The sequence below is a fragment of the Anastrepha ludens genome, chromosome 5 (assembly GCF_028408465.1).
Source record: "Anastrepha ludens isolate Willacy chromosome 5, idAnaLude1.1, whole genome shotgun sequence".
Lineage (NCBI taxonomy): Eukaryota > Metazoa > Arthropoda > Insecta > Diptera > Tephritidae > Anastrepha > Anastrepha ludens.
The window spans coordinates 35,606,783-35,622,641 of NC_071501.1; the positions used below are offsets into that span (position 1 = coordinate 35,606,783).

At 33.5% G+C, this 15,859-nt stretch overlaps 7 protein-coding genes across 7 annotated transcripts; 4 read left to right on the forward strand and 3 right to left on the reverse strand.

The window, feature by feature from the left end:
* The first annotated feature begins 757 nt into the window (after positions 1-757).
* LOC128864775 (histone H2B) lies at positions 758-1,129 on the forward strand. The gene has a single exon (XM_054104533.1). It carries the CDS (start codon positions 758-760, stop codon positions 1,127-1,129), a length of 372 nt encoding a protein of 123 aa, XP_053960508.1.
* Positions 1,130-3,812: 2,683 nt separating this feature from the next.
* On the reverse strand, positions 3,813-4,208 carry LOC128864786 (histone H4). The gene has a single exon (XM_054104544.1). It carries the CDS (start codon positions 4,148-4,150, stop codon positions 3,839-3,841), a length of 312 nt encoding a protein of 103 aa, XP_053960519.1. The 5' UTR covers positions 4,151-4,208; the 3' UTR covers positions 3,813-3,838.
* Positions 4,209-4,316: 108 nt separating this feature from the next.
* On the forward strand, positions 4,317-10,689 carry LOC128864633 (histone H3-like). The gene is made up of 2 exons (XM_054104392.1): positions 4,317-4,872; positions 10,254-10,689. The coding sequence occupies exons 1-2, from the start codon at positions 4,471-4,473 to the stop codon at positions 10,662-10,664; spliced, it is 813 nt and encodes a 270-aa protein (XP_053960367.1). The 5' UTR covers positions 4,317-4,470; the 3' UTR covers positions 10,665-10,689.
* LOC128864776 (histone H2B) lies at positions 6,541-6,912 on the forward strand. Its single transcript, XM_054104535.1, has one exon. The coding sequence runs from the start codon at positions 6,541-6,543 to the stop codon at positions 6,910-6,912; it is 372 nt and encodes a 123-aa protein (XP_053960510.1).
* On the reverse strand, positions 9,596-9,991 carry LOC128864787 (histone H4). Its single transcript, XM_054104546.1, has one exon. It carries the CDS (start codon positions 9,931-9,933, stop codon positions 9,622-9,624), a length of 312 nt encoding a protein of 103 aa, XP_053960521.1. The 5' UTR covers positions 9,934-9,991; the 3' UTR covers positions 9,596-9,621.
* Positions 10,690-12,323: 1,634 nt separating the features above from the next.
* LOC128864777 (histone H2B) lies at positions 12,324-12,695 on the forward strand. Its single transcript, XM_054104536.1, has one exon. The coding sequence runs from the start codon at positions 12,324-12,326 to the stop codon at positions 12,693-12,695; it is 372 nt and encodes a 123-aa protein (XP_053960511.1).
* Positions 12,696-15,376: 2,681 nt separating this feature from the next.
* On the reverse strand, positions 15,377-15,772 carry LOC128864781 (histone H4). The gene has a single exon (XM_054104540.1). It carries the CDS (start codon positions 15,712-15,714, stop codon positions 15,403-15,405), a length of 312 nt encoding a protein of 103 aa, XP_053960515.1. The 5' UTR covers positions 15,715-15,772; the 3' UTR covers positions 15,377-15,402.
* Between the last annotated feature and the right edge of the window lie 87 nt (positions 15,773-15,859).

Consider the following 15,859-nt stretch of genomic DNA (forward strand, 5'->3'; position numbering starts at 1 on the left):
TTGTCGTCCTGAAAAGGACGGTTTGTTTGCGTCGGTATTTATAATTATAATTCGCCTATATTTTTCACTTTATGCTTTCTTTTCGGTCTTCTTTGGCAAAAGTACAGCTTGAATATTAGGCAAAACACCACCTTGAGCAATAGTTACACCGGACAACAATTTATTCAATTCTTCATCGTTGCGGATGGCCAATTGTAAATGACGTGGGATGATTCTTGTCTTTTTGTTATCACGAGCAGCATTACCAGCCAATTCAAGAACTTCAGCTGCTAAATATTCCATAACTGCAGCTAGATAAACTGGAGCACCGGCACCAACACGCTCAGCATAATTGCCTTTGCGCAACAAACGATGAATACGACCAACTGGAAATTGAAGACCAGCACGATTTGAACGGGACTTTGCCTTTCCCTTAACTTTACCACCTTTACCGCGACCTGACATTTTCACTCTTATAGATTGTTCACTTCACTACACTAAAAAGCACTGTACTGTATTATACTCAATGTATAAGCACACTATTCACTGATACACAAAATGTGCGCTGCTTATATACTTTCTCGCTATGCTGAGCACCAACCCTTATACTGTGCTGTTGATCATCGTGCGTGTACTACTACTTCGTATTGTCTCGCCGAAGAGTTGGTCGGAAAATATACACTTAAGCCTGCACACGACACATGGTAGGTATAATAAGTGACAAATAGTGTGAGTGAAAATAAAATCATAAAATCATCAAAGTTGTGAAGAAATTAAAATGCCGCCAAAAACTAGTGGAAAAGCAGCAAAGAAAGCCGGTAAGGCTCAAAAGAATATTACTAAAAATGATAAGAAAAAGAAGCGTAAGAGGAAGGAAAGTTATGCTATCTACATCTATAAAGTGTTGAAACAAGTACATCCTGATACCGGTATTTCATCCAAGGCCATGAGCATTATGAATAGTTTTGTGAATGACATCTTTGAGCGCATTGCTGCGGAAGCGTCGCGTTTAGCTCACTATAACAAACGTTCAACCATCACCAGTCGCGAAATTCAAACTGCTGTACGTTTACTCTTGCCCGGTGAATTGGCCAAACATGCCGTCAGTGAAGGTACCAAAGCTGTTACCAAATATACCAGTTCCAAATAATTTTTCCAACTGAACTAATGGTATATAAATGATTGACCAAACAAGGCCCTTTTCAGGGCCACAAAATATAAATTAACAAAGAGAATGAGAAAATGTCTTCATTAATATCTCTACATACATACATATGTATGTATGTATGCACATTGAAATTAATTTTAAAATTCCTTAATATTGAAGAATACCAGAGCTATGTTCATATGGTTTCATTAGTCTATTAAATATGATATTGGTTTGTTGAACTACTTGGTTTTTAATTTTTAAATGTTTTCTACACACTGTAAGGAATAAATTCACTTTTGATCTTTTTGTTAAGAGATTTTGTAGCCCTGAAAAGGGCTTATTATTAATTAACCATGAGGTTCCGTTTGTAACTCACTTACAAACACCGTAAATTATTTACTTTTTACCTGCTGCTGTAGGTTTTTTTGCGGCTGGCTTTTTATTCGATGCAGACTTCTTGGATTTAGCAGCAGTTGCTTTTGCTTTAGCTGCTTTTGGCTTAGCAGTTGCAGATTTGGCTTTAGTTGGTTTCACTTTTAATGCACCACCCTTTTTTGCATCTTTCGCCTTAGCCTTTTCAGTTTTCTTCTTTTCAGCTGTTTTCTTACTGGCAACAGATTTTTTTACCTTTTTCTCACCACTTGCCGCCTTTTTGACTTTACTCAATGATTTTTTCTTTGATGCACCACTATCTGCTGCCTTCTTTTTAGCCTTAACCTTCTCTGCTGATTTTACGGCTTTTGATTTCAATTTTCCCTCGCTTGATTTACTAGCTGCAACTGATAGTTTGAATGAACCGGACGCACCTTTTCCTTTGGTTTGAATTAATTTGCCACTTGTAACAGCCGATTTCAAATAGCGTTTAATGAATGGTGCCAATTTTTGGGCATCACATTTGTATGTCGCACTAATATATTTCTTAATCGCCAAAAGTGATGAACCGCCACGTTCCTTTAAATTCTTAATTGATGCGTCGACCATTTGTTGTGTTGGTGGATGGGTAGGGGCAACCGACGGCTTTTTGGGTTTAGCTGCCTTAACCTTTTTGGCAACAACTTTTTTTTCAGCAATAGTAGCAGCAGTAGCTACTGGGGAGCTTACATTCACAACAGCAACTGAATCAGACATCTTTATTTATATATTGTAGATTAAAACCTCACTTTAAACACTTCACTCACTTTATGCACTGTACGCACTACACCAATAGAGCACTGGTAAATAAAGATAATTTCTGGAATTCAATATGTTGTTTAACTCTGTTTAAAATTTGAGAAGCAGAGCGAAAAGATGATAATCAAATTTTCACGTTCCAGTGCTATTTAGTGCTGCTATATGACAAACTTTAAGATTTATTTAATTCACTAAAATTCACTGAATTTACTAATTCAACAAATGAATATCTATAACGATAGTATGCATGTATCACTTCCATATCAATATACTTAAATTGGAATAAAGTCAATATTTTTCTTGTAACGAGTGTTTTAGTCGAAACTTTGTACTCAAAATATTACATTTTCGCTAGTTTTAGTCGATTTTCTTAAAACTCCTTAATATAAATCAATTATTACTATTGAAAATATAAAATATATCAAATTATCAATCATCTGAACAGTTTATTTTATATATTACTTAAAATAATATGCTTGAAAAAATAAAATTAAATATCTCCATGGTATCACCAGAGCAATTCTCAGTGGCGTTAGGTGGATGCATGAAATAATCCAATATTTTGATGAATATTGAAAACTTTAATTTTGGTTGAAATGAGTGATGGTAATGAAATAAATAAATTTCACTAATGTGAATTATTTTAATATAATATTTAATTTTTTTATATTAATGCAAATATTCACTAATCAATCGCATTTTTAAATATGTATATATATATATATATATATATATGTGTGCATACAAAATTTTTTATTTAATTAATTAAATATTATTTTACTTTATAAAAAAATTTAACTTTTTCTTTAAAAAGTTTGCAATATATGTCAAAGCAAGGTACAAAATTCCCATATGTACATACATACGTGCTTACATACACGTATACAACTTGTATGCTTGGCGAAGGCAAAAGGCAAAGGTAGTAAGAGTATGATTGTATTCCAAAGTTAAAGAAATAAATATAAATATGAAAATATAATTTTAACTACATATATATTTTTAAAAAGTTGTATTTATGTAGCGAAAAAAATTATTTAACAATTAAATATATCAGGCTAGAGGCCTGGGTGTTAAAATACAGCCATAATCTATTTAACACGTTCGCGGACACTTAAAAATTCAGGAAGCTGCAAAAATAGATAGGCAATTATTTTTGAAACTAGTTGTAATATCCTAAATCTGATTACACATGTATTATAACTGTAGTCAGAATATCGTATTTTAACTGTTATATGAAAGTACTTAATGAATCAAGTGGTCATTACTTTAAAATGTATATTAATTACAAAAACTTAAAGTTACATGAAATTAAATGAATAAAACTTGGCTTTAAAATTTGAATGCTATAGCATTCACGTCCGCGAACGTGTTAATTGTATAATGAGAATGTACATATGTACTCATGCACATCAAATATAGAATCACAACAGAATTGTGAGTTTGTTTAAAATTTTAATTGTACAAAATTTTGAATCTTTGTTAAAAGAATATTGTGGTCCTGAAAAGGACCGTTTTTTAAATATGTACGCAAGAAATTATTTAACCGCCGAAACCGTATAAAGTACGGCCTTGTCTCTTTAAAGCGTACACAACATCCATAGCTGTAACTGTTTTCCTTTTGGCATGTTCAGTATAGGTAACTGCATCACGGATAACATTCTCCAAAAATACTTTTAAAACACCACGAGTTTCTTCATATATCAAACCAGATATACGTTTTACACCACCACGACGAGCTAAACGTCGAATAGCTGGTTTAGTGATACCTTGGATGTTATCACGTAAAACTTTGCGATGGCGTTTGGCTCCACCTTTTCCCAAACCTTTACCACCTTTGCCGCGACCAGTCATTTTTTGATATTTACTATTTGCACAAGTAAGAATTTAACACTTTAACACTGTAACACTTCACCACCAATGAAATAACAGAAGCGAGAGCACATCTATTTATACCAAAATCTCACAACTACAATACCCAAGCCAAAAGGTACACCATACATCTATCTCGCTTCAACACATGCCTACATAATACATGGACTTGTGAAACGTATTAGTTGAAACTGCTACTTAAGATGTGAAAGTCATACAATTTGTTATAGGTACAGTGTTTAGTGTTCTATAGTGTTCTACAGTGTTCAAGTGTGGGAAAATAATAAAGTGAGTAGTGAAAAATGGCTCGTACAAAGCAAACAGCCCGAAAATCGACTGGTGGAAAGGCACCACGTAAACAATTGGCGACAAAAGCTGCACGCAAAAGTGCACCAGCAACTGGTGGAGTTAAAAAGCCACATCGTTATCGTCCAGGTACAGTGGCGTTGCGTGAAATTCGTCGCTATCAAAAGAGTACCGAATTATTGATACGCAAATTGCCATTCCAGCGCTTGGTTCGTGAAATAGCGCAAGATTTCAAAACTGATCTACGTTTCCAAAGTTCTGCTGTTATGGCTCTACAAGAAGCAAGTGAAGCATACTTGGTTGGTCTTTTTGAAGATACCAATTTGTGTGCCATCCATGCTAAGCGTGTTACAATTATGCCAAAAGATATTCAATTGGCTAGACGTATTCGTGGTGAACGTGCTTAAATCAATAAGAAAACTTACGAAAAAACGGTCCTTTTCAGGACCACAATTTGTTAAACGAAAAAGATGAAAAATTTTATTGAAATATTTATGCATATATATGGGCCTGTTCGTAAATGCAAAAATTGGCAACACCGCAACTCATAAGTGGTCGAAAATGCAACAATGCAGTATATTGTGCGCAAATAGTAGCAAAACACAAATCATAAAAATGGCTGATGCAACAGATGTGTGCTGATTAGCAGTGGCAGTGCAGAATAATCATATTATGCAGCGCAGTGATGAATTTACGAATAGCCTTTATGTGTAGATATTTTTGTGTTTTCGTAAATGTATGTAGTACATACCTATACAGTTCTTTATCTACTCCATATCGTTTCTACTCGTGTGCTTTTAAGTATAGTCGGCATGCATGTATACACGTTTATGTAGGTATATGCACACATAACCAGTTTATAAGCAGCAATTTTGGCGCAATTCGGTAATATGTATAAAAATGTAATACACCTAATGGGATGCCACGTTCTTTATTAAGAATATTAAATGAATAAGAAAACTATTATAAAAAAACGGTCCTTTTTGGGACCACAATTTGTTTAATGAAAAAGATCAAACATTTTGTTGGAATATTTATGCGTAAACATATATGATATTTTTGTGTTTTCGTTAATGTACGTAGTACATACATACACATGTTTTTATCTACTCCACATCATTTATACACGAGCGGTTTTTAGTACAGTCTGTAGGCATGTATACACATGTATGAATGAATATGTATACATAACCAGTTTATATGCCGCAGTTTTGGCGCAAATATACATGCGTCTATTCACATTCGATAATATGTATGAAAAAATAACACATTTAGTGAGAAATTATTTAAATCTCTTTGTAAATGTATTTTGTCGTCCTGAAAAGGACGGTTTGTTTGCGTCGGTATTTATAATTATAATTCGCCTATATTTTTCACTTTATGCTTTCTTTTCGGTCTTCTTTGGCAAAAGTACAGCTTGAATATTAGGCAAAACACCACCTTGAGCAATAGTTACACCGGACAACAATTTATTCAATTCTTCATCGTTGCGGATGGCCAATTGTAAATGACGTGGGATGATTCTTGTCTTTTTGTTATCACGAGCAGCATTACCAGCCAATTCAAGAACTTCAGCTGCTAAATATTCCATAACTGCAGCTAGATAAACTGGAGCACCGGCACCAACACGCTCAGCATAATTGCCTTTGCGCAACAAACGATGAATACGACCAACTGGAAATTGAAGACCAGCACGATTTGAACGGGACTTTGCCTTTCCCTTAACTTTACCACCTTTACCGCGACCTGACATTTTCACTCTTATAGATTGTTCACTTCACTACACTAAAAAGCACTGTACTGTATTATACTCAATGTATAAGCACACTATTCACTGATACACAAAATGTGCGCTGCTTATATACTTTCTCGCTATGCTGAGCACCAACCCTTATACTGTGCTGTTGATCATCGTGCGTGTACTACTACTTCGTATTGTCTCGCCGAAGAGTTGGTCGGAAAATATACACTTAAGCCTGCACACGACACATGGTAGGTATAATAAGTGACAAATAGTGTGAGTGAAAATAAAATCATAAAATCATCAAAGTTGTGAAGAAATTAAAATGCCGCCAAAAACTAGTGGAAAAGCAGCAAAGAAAGCCGGTAAGGCTCAAAAGAATATTACTAAAAATGATAAGAAAAAGAAGCGTAAGAGGAAGGAAAGTTATGCTATCTACATCTATAAAGTGTTGAAACAAGTACATCCTGATACCGGTATTTCATCCAAGGCCATGAGCATTATGAATAGTTTTGTGAATGACATCTTTGAGCGCATTGCTGCGGAAGCGTCGCGTTTAGCTCACTATAACAAACGTTCAACCATCACCAGTCGCGAAATTCAAACTGCTGTACGTTTACTCTTGCCCGGTGAATTGGCCAAACATGCCGTCAGTGAAGGTACCAAAGCTGTTACCAAATATACCAGTTCCAAATAATTTTTCCAACTGAACTAATGGTATATAAATGATTGACCAAACAAGGCCCTTTTCAGGGCCACAAAATATAAATTAACAAAGAGAATGAGAAAATGTCTTCATTAATATCTCTACATACATACATATGTATGTATGTATGCACATTGAAATTAATTTTAAAATTCCTTAATATTGAAGAATACCAGAGCTATGTTCATATGGTTTCATTAGTCTATTAAATATGATATTGGTTTGTTGAACTACTTGGTTTTTAATTTTTAAATGTTTTCTACACACTGTAAGGAATAAATTCACTTTTGATCTTTTTGTTAAGAGATTTTGTAGCCCTGAAAAGGGCTTATTATTAATTAACCATGAGGTTCCGTTTGTAACTCACTTACAAACACCGTAAATTATTTACTTTTTACCTGCTGCTGTAGGTTTTTTTGCGGCTGGCTTTTTATTCGATGCAGACTTCTTGGATTTAGCAGCAGTTGCTTTTGCTTTAGCTGCTTTTGGCTTAGCAGTTGCAGATTTGGCTTTAGTTGGTTTCACTTTTAATGCACCACCCTTTTTTGCATCTTTCGCCTTAGCCTTTTCAGTTTTCTTCTTTTCAGCTGTTTTCTTACTGGCAACAGATTTTTTTACCTTTTTCTCACCACTTGCCGCCTTTTTAACTTTACTCAATGATTTTTTCTTTGATGCACCACTATCTGCTGCCTTCTTTTTAGCCTTAACCTTCTCTGCTGATTTTACGGCTTTTGATTTCAATTTTCCCTCGCTTGATTTACTAGCTGCAACTGATAGTTTGAATGAACCGGACGCACCTTTTCCTTTGGTTTGAATTAATTTGCCACTTGTAACAGCCGATTTCAAATAGCGTTTAATGAATGGTGCCAATTTTTGGGCATCACATTTGTATGTCGCACTAATATATTTCTTAATCGCCAAAAGTGATGAACCGCCACGTTCCTTTAAATTCTTAATTGATGCGTCGACCATTTGTTGTGTTGGTGGATGGGTAGGGGCAACCGACGGCTTTTTGGGTTTAGCTGCCTTAACCTTTTTGGCAACAACTTTTTTTTCAGCAATAGTAGCAGCAGTAGCTACTGGGGAGCTTACATTCACAACAGCAACTGAATCAGACATCTTTATTTATATATTGTAGATTAAAACCTCACTTTAAACACTTCACTCACTTTATGCACTGTACGCACTACACCAATAGAGCACTGGTAAATAAAGATAATTTCTGGAATTCAATATGTTGTTTAACTCTGTTTAAAATTTGAGAAGCAGAGCGAAAAGATGATAATCAAATTTTCACGTTCCAGTGCTATTTAGTGCTGCTATATGACAAACTTTAAGATTTATTTAATTCACTAAAATTCACTGAATTTACTAATTCAACAAATGAATATCTATAACGATAGTATGCATGTATCACTTCCATATCAATATACTTAAATTGGAATAAAGTCAATATTTTTCTTGTAACGAGTGTTTTAGTCGAAACTTTGTACTCAAAATATTACATTTTCGCTAGTTTTAGTCGATTTTCTTAAAACTCCTTAATATAAATCAATTATTACTATTGAAAATATAAAATATATCAAATTATCAATCATCTGAACAGTTTATTTTATATATTACTTAAAATAATATGCTTGAAAAAATAAAATTAAATATCTCCATGGTATCACCAGAGCAATTCTCAGTGGCGTTAGGTGGATGCATGAAATAATCCAATATTTTGATGAATATTGAAAACTTTAATTTTGGTTGAAATGAGTGATGGTAATGAAATAAATAAATTTCACTAATGTGAATTATTTTAATATAATATTTAATTTTTTTATATTAATGCAAATATTCACTAATCAATCGCATTTTTAAATATGTATATATATATATATATATATATATGTGTGCATACAAAATTTTTTATTTAATTAATTAAATATTATTTTACTTTATAAAAAAATTTAACTTTTTCTTTAAAAAGTTTGCAATATATGTCAAAGCAAGGTACAAAATTCCCATATGTACATACATACGTGCTTACATACACGTATACAACTTGTATGCTTGGCGAAGGCAAAAGGCAAAGGTAGTAAGAGTATGATTGTATTCCAAAGTTAAAGAAATAAATATAAATATGAAAATATAATTTTAACTACATATATATTTTTAAAAAGTTGTATTTATGTAGCGAAAAAAATTATTTAACAATTAAATATATCAGGCTAGAGGCCTGGGTGTTAAAATACAGCCATAATCTATTTAACACGTTCGCGGACACTTAAAAATTCAGGAAGCTGCAAAAATAGATAGGCAATTATTTTTGAAACTAGTTGTAATATCCTAAATCTGATTACACATGTATTATAACTGTAGTCAGAATATCGTATTTTAACTGTTATATGAAAGTACTTAATGAATCAAGTGGTCATTACTTTAAAATGTATATTAATTACAAAAACTTAAAGTTACATGAAATTAAATGAATAAAACTTGGCTTTAAAATTTGAATGCTATAGCATTCACGTCCGCGAACGTGTTAATTGTATAATGAGAATGTACATATGTACTCATGCACATCAAATATAGAATCACAACAGAATTGTGAGTTTGTTTAAAATTTTAATTGTACAAAATTTTGAATCTTTGTTAAAAGAATATTGTGGTCCTGAAAAGGACCGTTTTTTAAATATGTACGCAAGAAATTATTTAACCGCCGAAACCGTATAAAGTACGGCCTTGTCTCTTTAAAGCGTACACAACATCCATAGCTGTAACTGTTTTCCTTTTGGCATGTTCAGTATAGGTAACTGCATCACGGATAACATTCTCCAAAAATACTTTTAAAACACCACGAGTTTCTTCATATATCAAACCAGATATACGTTTTACACCACCACGACGAGCTAAACGTCGAATAGCTGGTTTAGTGATACCTTGGATGTTATCACGTAAAACTTTGCGATGGCGTTTGGCTCCACCTTTTCCCAAACCTTTACCACCTTTGCCGCGACCAGTCATTTTTTGATATTTACTATTTGCACAAGTAAGAATTTAACACTTTAACACTGTAACACTTCACCACCAATGAAATAACAGAAGCGAGAGCACATCTATTTATACCAAAATCTCACAACTACAATACCCAAGCCAAAAGGTACACCATACATCTATCTCGCTTCAACACATGCCTACATAATACATGGACTTGTGAAACGTATTAGTTGAAACTGCTACTTAAGATGTGAAAGTCATACAATTTGTTATAGGTACAGTGTTTAGTGTTCTATAGTGTTCTACAGTGTTCAAGTGTGGGAAAATAATAAAGTGAGTAGTGAAAAATGGCTCGTACAAAGCAAACAGCCCGAAAATCGACTGGTGGAAAGGCACCACGTAAACAATTGGCGACAAAAGCTGCACGCAAAAGTGCACCAGCAACTGGTGGAGTTAAAAAGCCACATCGTTATCGTCCAGGTACAGTGGCGTTGCGTGAAATTCGTCGCTATCAAAAGAGTACCGAATTATTGATACGCAAATTGCCATTCCAGCGCTTGGTTCGTGAAATAGCGCAAGATTTCAAAACTGATCTACGTTTCCAAAGTTCTGCTGTTATGGCTCTACAAGAAGCAAGTGAAGCATACTTGGTTGGTCTTTTTGAAGATACCAATTTGTGTGCCATCCATGCTAAGCGTGTTACAATTATGCCAAAAGATATTCAATTGGCTAGACGTATTCGTGGTGAACGTGCTTAAATCAATAAGAAAACTTACGAAAAAACGGTCCTTTTCAGGACCACAATTTGTTAAACGAAAAAGATGAAAAATTTTATTGAAATATTTATGCATATATATGGGCCTGTTCGTAAATGCAAAAATTGGCAACACCGCAACTCATAAGTGGTCGAAAATGCAACAATGCAGTATATTGTGCGCAAATAGTAGCAAAACACAAATCATAAAAATGGCTGATGCAACAGATGTGTGCTGATTAGCAGTGGCAGTGCAGAATAATCATATTATGCAGCGCAGTGATGAATTTACGAATAGCCTTTATGTGTAGATATTTTTGTGTTTTCGTAAATGTATGTAGTACATACCTATACAGTTCTTTATCTACTCCATATCGTTTCTACTCGTGTGCTTTTAAGTATAGTCGGCATGCATGTATACACGTTTATGTAGGTATATGCACACATAACCAGTTTATAAGCAGCAATTTTGGCGCAATTCGGTAATATGTATAAAAATGTAATACACCTAATGGGATGCCACGTTCTTTATTAAGAATATTAAATGAATAAGAAAACTATTATAAAAAAACGGTCCTTTTTGGGACCACAATTTGTTTAATGAAAAAGATCAAACATTTTGTTGGAATATTTATGCGTAAACATATATGATATTTTTGTGTTTTCGTTAATGTACGTAGTACATACATACACATGTTTTTATCTACTCCACAACATTTATACACGAGCGGTTTTTAGTACAGTCTGTAGGCATGTATACACATGTATGAATGAATATGTATACATAACCAGTTTATATGCCGCAGTTTTGGCGCAAATATACATGCGTCTATTCACATTCGATAATATGTATGAAAAAATAACACATTTAGTGAGAAATTATTTAAATCTCTTTGTAAATGTATTTTGTCGTCCTGAAAAGGACGGTTTGTTTGCGTCGGTATTTATAATTATAATTCGCCTATATTTTTCACTTTATGCTTTCTTTTCGGTCTTCTTTGGCAAAAGTACAGCTTGAATATTAGGCAAAACACCACCTTGAGCAATAGTTACACCGGACAACAATTTATTCAATTCTTCATCGTTGCGGATGGCCAATTGTAAATGACGTGGGATGATTCTTGTCTTTTTGTTATCACGAGCAGCATTACCAGCCAATTCAAGAACTTCAGCTGCTAAATATTCCATAACTGCAGCTAGATAAACTGGAGCACCGGCACCAACACGCTCAGCATAATTGCCTTTGCGCAACAAACGATGAATACGACCAACTGGAAATTGAAGACCAGCACGATTTGAACGGGACTTTGCCTTTCCCTTAACTTTACCACCTTTACCGCGACCTGACATTTTCACTCTTATAGATTGTTCACTTCACTACACTAAAAAGCACTGTACTGTATTATACTCAATGTATAAGCACACTATTCACTGATACACAAAATGTGCGCTGCTTATATACTTTCTCGCTATGCTGAGCACCAACCCTTATACTGTGCTGTTGATCATCGTGCGTGTACTACTACTTCGTATTGTCTCGCCGAAGAGTTGGTCGGAAAATATACACTTAAGCCTGCACACGACACATGGTAGGTATAATAAGTGACAAATAGTGTGAGTGAAAATAAAATCATAAAATCATCAAAGTTGTGAAGAAATTAAAATGCCGCCAAAAACTAGTGGAAAAGCAGCAAAGAAAGCCGGTAAGGCTCAAAAGAATATTACTAAAAATGATAAGAAAAAGAAGCGTAAGAGGAAGGAAAGTTATGCTATCTACATCTATAAAGTGTTGAAACAAGTACATCCTGATACCGGTATTTCATCCAAGGCCATGAGCATTATGAATAGTTTTGTGAATGACATCTTTGAGCGCATTGCTGCGGAAGCGTCGCGTTTAGCTCACTATAACAAACGTTCAACCATCACCAGTCGCGAAATTCAAACTGCTGTACGTTTACTCTTGCCCGGTGAATTGGCCAAACATGCCGTCAGTGAAGGTACCAAAGCTGTTACCAAATATACCAGTTCCAAATAATTTTTCCAACTGAACTAATGGTATATAAATGATTGACCAAACAAGGCCCTTTTCAGGGCCACAAAATATAAATTAACAAAGAGAATGAGAAAATGTCTTCATTAATATCTCTACATACATACATATGTATGTATGTATGCACATTGAAATTAATTTTAAAATTCCTTAATATTGAAGAATACCAGAGCTATGTTCATATGGTTTCATTAGTCTATTAAATATGATATTGGTTTGTTGAACTACTTGGTTTTTAATTTTTAAATGTTTTCTACACACTGTAAGGAATAAATTCACTTTTGATCTTTTTGTTAAGAGATTTTGTAGCCCTGAAAAGGGCTTATTATTAATTAACCATGAGGTTCCGTTTGTAACTCACTTACAAACACCGTAAATTATTTACTTTTTACCTGCTGCTGTAGGTTTTTTTGCGGCTGGCTTTTTATTCGATGCAGACTTCTTGGATTTAGCAGCAGTTGCTTTTGCTTTAGCTGCTTTTGGCTTAGCAGTTGCAGATTTGGCTTTAGTTGGTTTCACTTTTAATGCACCACCCTTTTTTGCATCTTTCGCCTTAGCCTTTTCAGTTTTCTTCTTTTCAGCTGTTTTCTTACTGGCAACAGATTTTTTTACCTTTTTCTCACCACTTGCTGCCTTTTTGACTTTACTCAATGATTTTTTCTTTGATGCACCACTATCTGCTGCCTTCTTTTTAGCCTTAACCTTCTCTGCTGATTTTACGGCTTTTGATTTCAATTTTCCCTCGCTTGATTTACTAGCTGCAACTGATAGTTTGAATGAACCGGACGCACCTTTTCCTTTGGTTTGAATTAATTTGCCACTTGTAACAGCCGATTTCAAATAGCGTTTAATGAATGGTGCCAATTTTTGGGCATCACATTTGTATGTCGCACTAATATATTTCTTAATCGCCAAAAGTGATGAACCGCCACGTTCCTTTAAATTCTTAATTGATGCGTCGACCATTTGTTGTGTTGGTGGATGGGTAGGGGCAACCGACGGCTTTTTGGGTTTAGCTGCCTTAACCTTTTTGGCAACAACTTTTTTTTCAGCAATAGTAGCAGCAGTAGCTACTGGGGAGCTTACATTCACAACAGCAACTGAATCAGACATCTTTATTTATATATTGTAGATTAAAACCTCACTTTAAACACTTCACTCACTTTATGCACTGTACGCACTACACCAATAGAGCACTGGTAAATAAAGATAATTTCTGGAATTCAATATGTTGTTTAACTCTGTTTAAAATTTGAGAAGCAGAGCGAAAAGATGATAATCAAATTTTCACGTTCCAGTGCTATTTAGTGCTGCTATATGACAAACTTTAAGATTTATTTAATTCACTAAAATTCACTGAATTTACTAATTCAACAAATGAATATCTATAACGATAGTATGCATGTATCACTTCCATATCAATATACTTAAATTGGAATAAAGTCAATATTTTTCTTGTAACGAGTGTTTTAGTCGAAACTTTGTACTCAAAATATTACATTTTCGCTAGTTTTAGTCGATTTTCTTAAAACTCCTTAATATAAATCAATTATTACTATTGAAAATATAAAATATATCAAATTATCAATCATCTGAACAGTTTATTTTATATATTACTTAAAATAATATGCTTGAAAAAATAAAATTAAATATCTCCATGGTATCACCAGAGCAATTCTCAGTGGCGTTAGGTGGATGCATGAAATAATCCAATATTTTGATGAATATTGAAAACTTTAATTTTGGTTGAAATGAGTGATGGTAATGAAATAAATAAATTTCACTAATGTGAATTATTTTAATATAATATTTAATTTTTTTATATTAATGCAAATATTCACTAATCAATCGCATTTTTAAATATGTATATATATATATATATATATATGTGTGCATACAAAATTTTTTATTTAATTAATTAAATATTATTTTACTTTATAAAAAAATTTAACTTTTTCTTTAAAAAGTTTGCAATATATGTCAAAGCAAGGTACAAAATTCCCATATGTACATACATACGTGCTTACATACACGTATACAACTTGTATGCTTGGCGAAGGCAAAAGGCAAAGGTAGTAAGAGTATGATTGTATTCCAAAGTTAAAGAAATAAATATAAATATGAAAATATAATTTTAACTACATATATATTTTTAAAAAGTTGTATTTATGTAGCGAAAAAAATTATTTAACAATTAAATATATCAGGCTAGAGGCCTGGGTGTTAAAATACAGCCATAATCTATTTAACACGTTCGCGGACACTTAAAAATTCAGGAAGCTGCAAAAATAGATAGGCAATTATTTTTGAAACTAGTTGTAATATCCTAAATCTGATTACACATGTATTATAACTGTAGTCAGAATATCGTATTTTAACTGTTATATGAAAGTACTTAATGAATCAAGTGGTCATTACTTTAAAATGTATATTAATTACAAAAACTTAAAGTTACATGAAATTAAATGAATAAAACTTGGCTTTAAAATTTGAATGCTATAGCATTCACGTCCGCGAACGTGTTAATTGTATAATGAGAATGTACATATGTACTCATGCACATCAAATATAGAATCACAACAGAATTGTGAGTTTGTTTAAAATTTTAATTGTACAAAATTTTGAATCTTTGTTAAAAGAATATTGTGGTCCTGAAAAGGACCGTTTTTTAAATATGTACGCAAGAAATTATTTAACCGCCGAAACCGTATAAAGTACGGCCTTGTCTCTTTAAAGCGTACACAACATCCATAGCTGTAACTGTTTTCCTTTTGGCATGTTCAGTATAGGTAACTGCATCACGGATAACATTCTCCAAAAATACTTTTAAAACACCACGAGTTTCTTCATATATCAAACCAGATATACGTTTTACACCACCACGACGAGCTAAACGTCGAATAGCTGGTTTAGTGATACCTTGGATGTTATCACGTAAAACTTTGCGATGGCGTTTGGCTCCACCTTTTCCCAAACCTTTACCACCTTTGCCGCGACCAGTCATTTTTTGATATTTACTATTTGCACAAGTAAGAATTTAACACTTTAACACTGTAACACTTCACCACCAATGAAATAACAGAAGCGAGAGCACATCTATTTATACCAAAATCTCACAACTACAATACCCAAGCCAAAAGGTACACCAT

Bases quoted from the DNA above. Each gene is read 5' to 3' on its own strand.
- LOC128864786 (XM_054104544.1), bottom strand. From the start codon at position 4,150: ATGACTGGTCGCGGCAAAGGTGGTAAAGGTTTGGGAAAAGGTGGAGCC.
- LOC128864775 (XM_054104533.1), top strand. From the start codon at position 758: ATGCCGCCAAAAACTAGTGGAAAAGCAGCAAAGAAAGCCGGTAAGGCT.
- LOC128864787 (XM_054104546.1), bottom strand. From the start codon at position 9,933: ATGACTGGTCGCGGCAAAGGTGGTAAAGGTTTGGGAAAAGGTGGAGCC.
- LOC128864776 (XM_054104535.1), top strand. From the start codon at position 6,541: ATGCCGCCAAAAACTAGTGGAAAAGCAGCAAAGAAAGCCGGTAAGGCT.
- LOC128864633 (XM_054104392.1), top strand. From the start codon at position 4,471: ATGGCTCGTACAAAGCAAACAGCCCGAAAATCGACTGGTGGAAAGGCA. The intron at 4,873-10,253 runs CGTGCTTAAATC...GAGTAGTGAAAA, and splicing joins CTAGACGTATTCGTGGTGAA to ATGGCTCGTACAAAGCAAAC.
- LOC128864781 (XM_054104540.1), bottom strand. From the start codon at position 15,714: ATGACTGGTCGCGGCAAAGGTGGTAAAGGTTTGGGAAAAGGTGGAGCC.
- LOC128864777 (XM_054104536.1), top strand. From the start codon at position 12,324: ATGCCGCCAAAAACTAGTGGAAAAGCAGCAAAGAAAGCCGGTAAGGCT.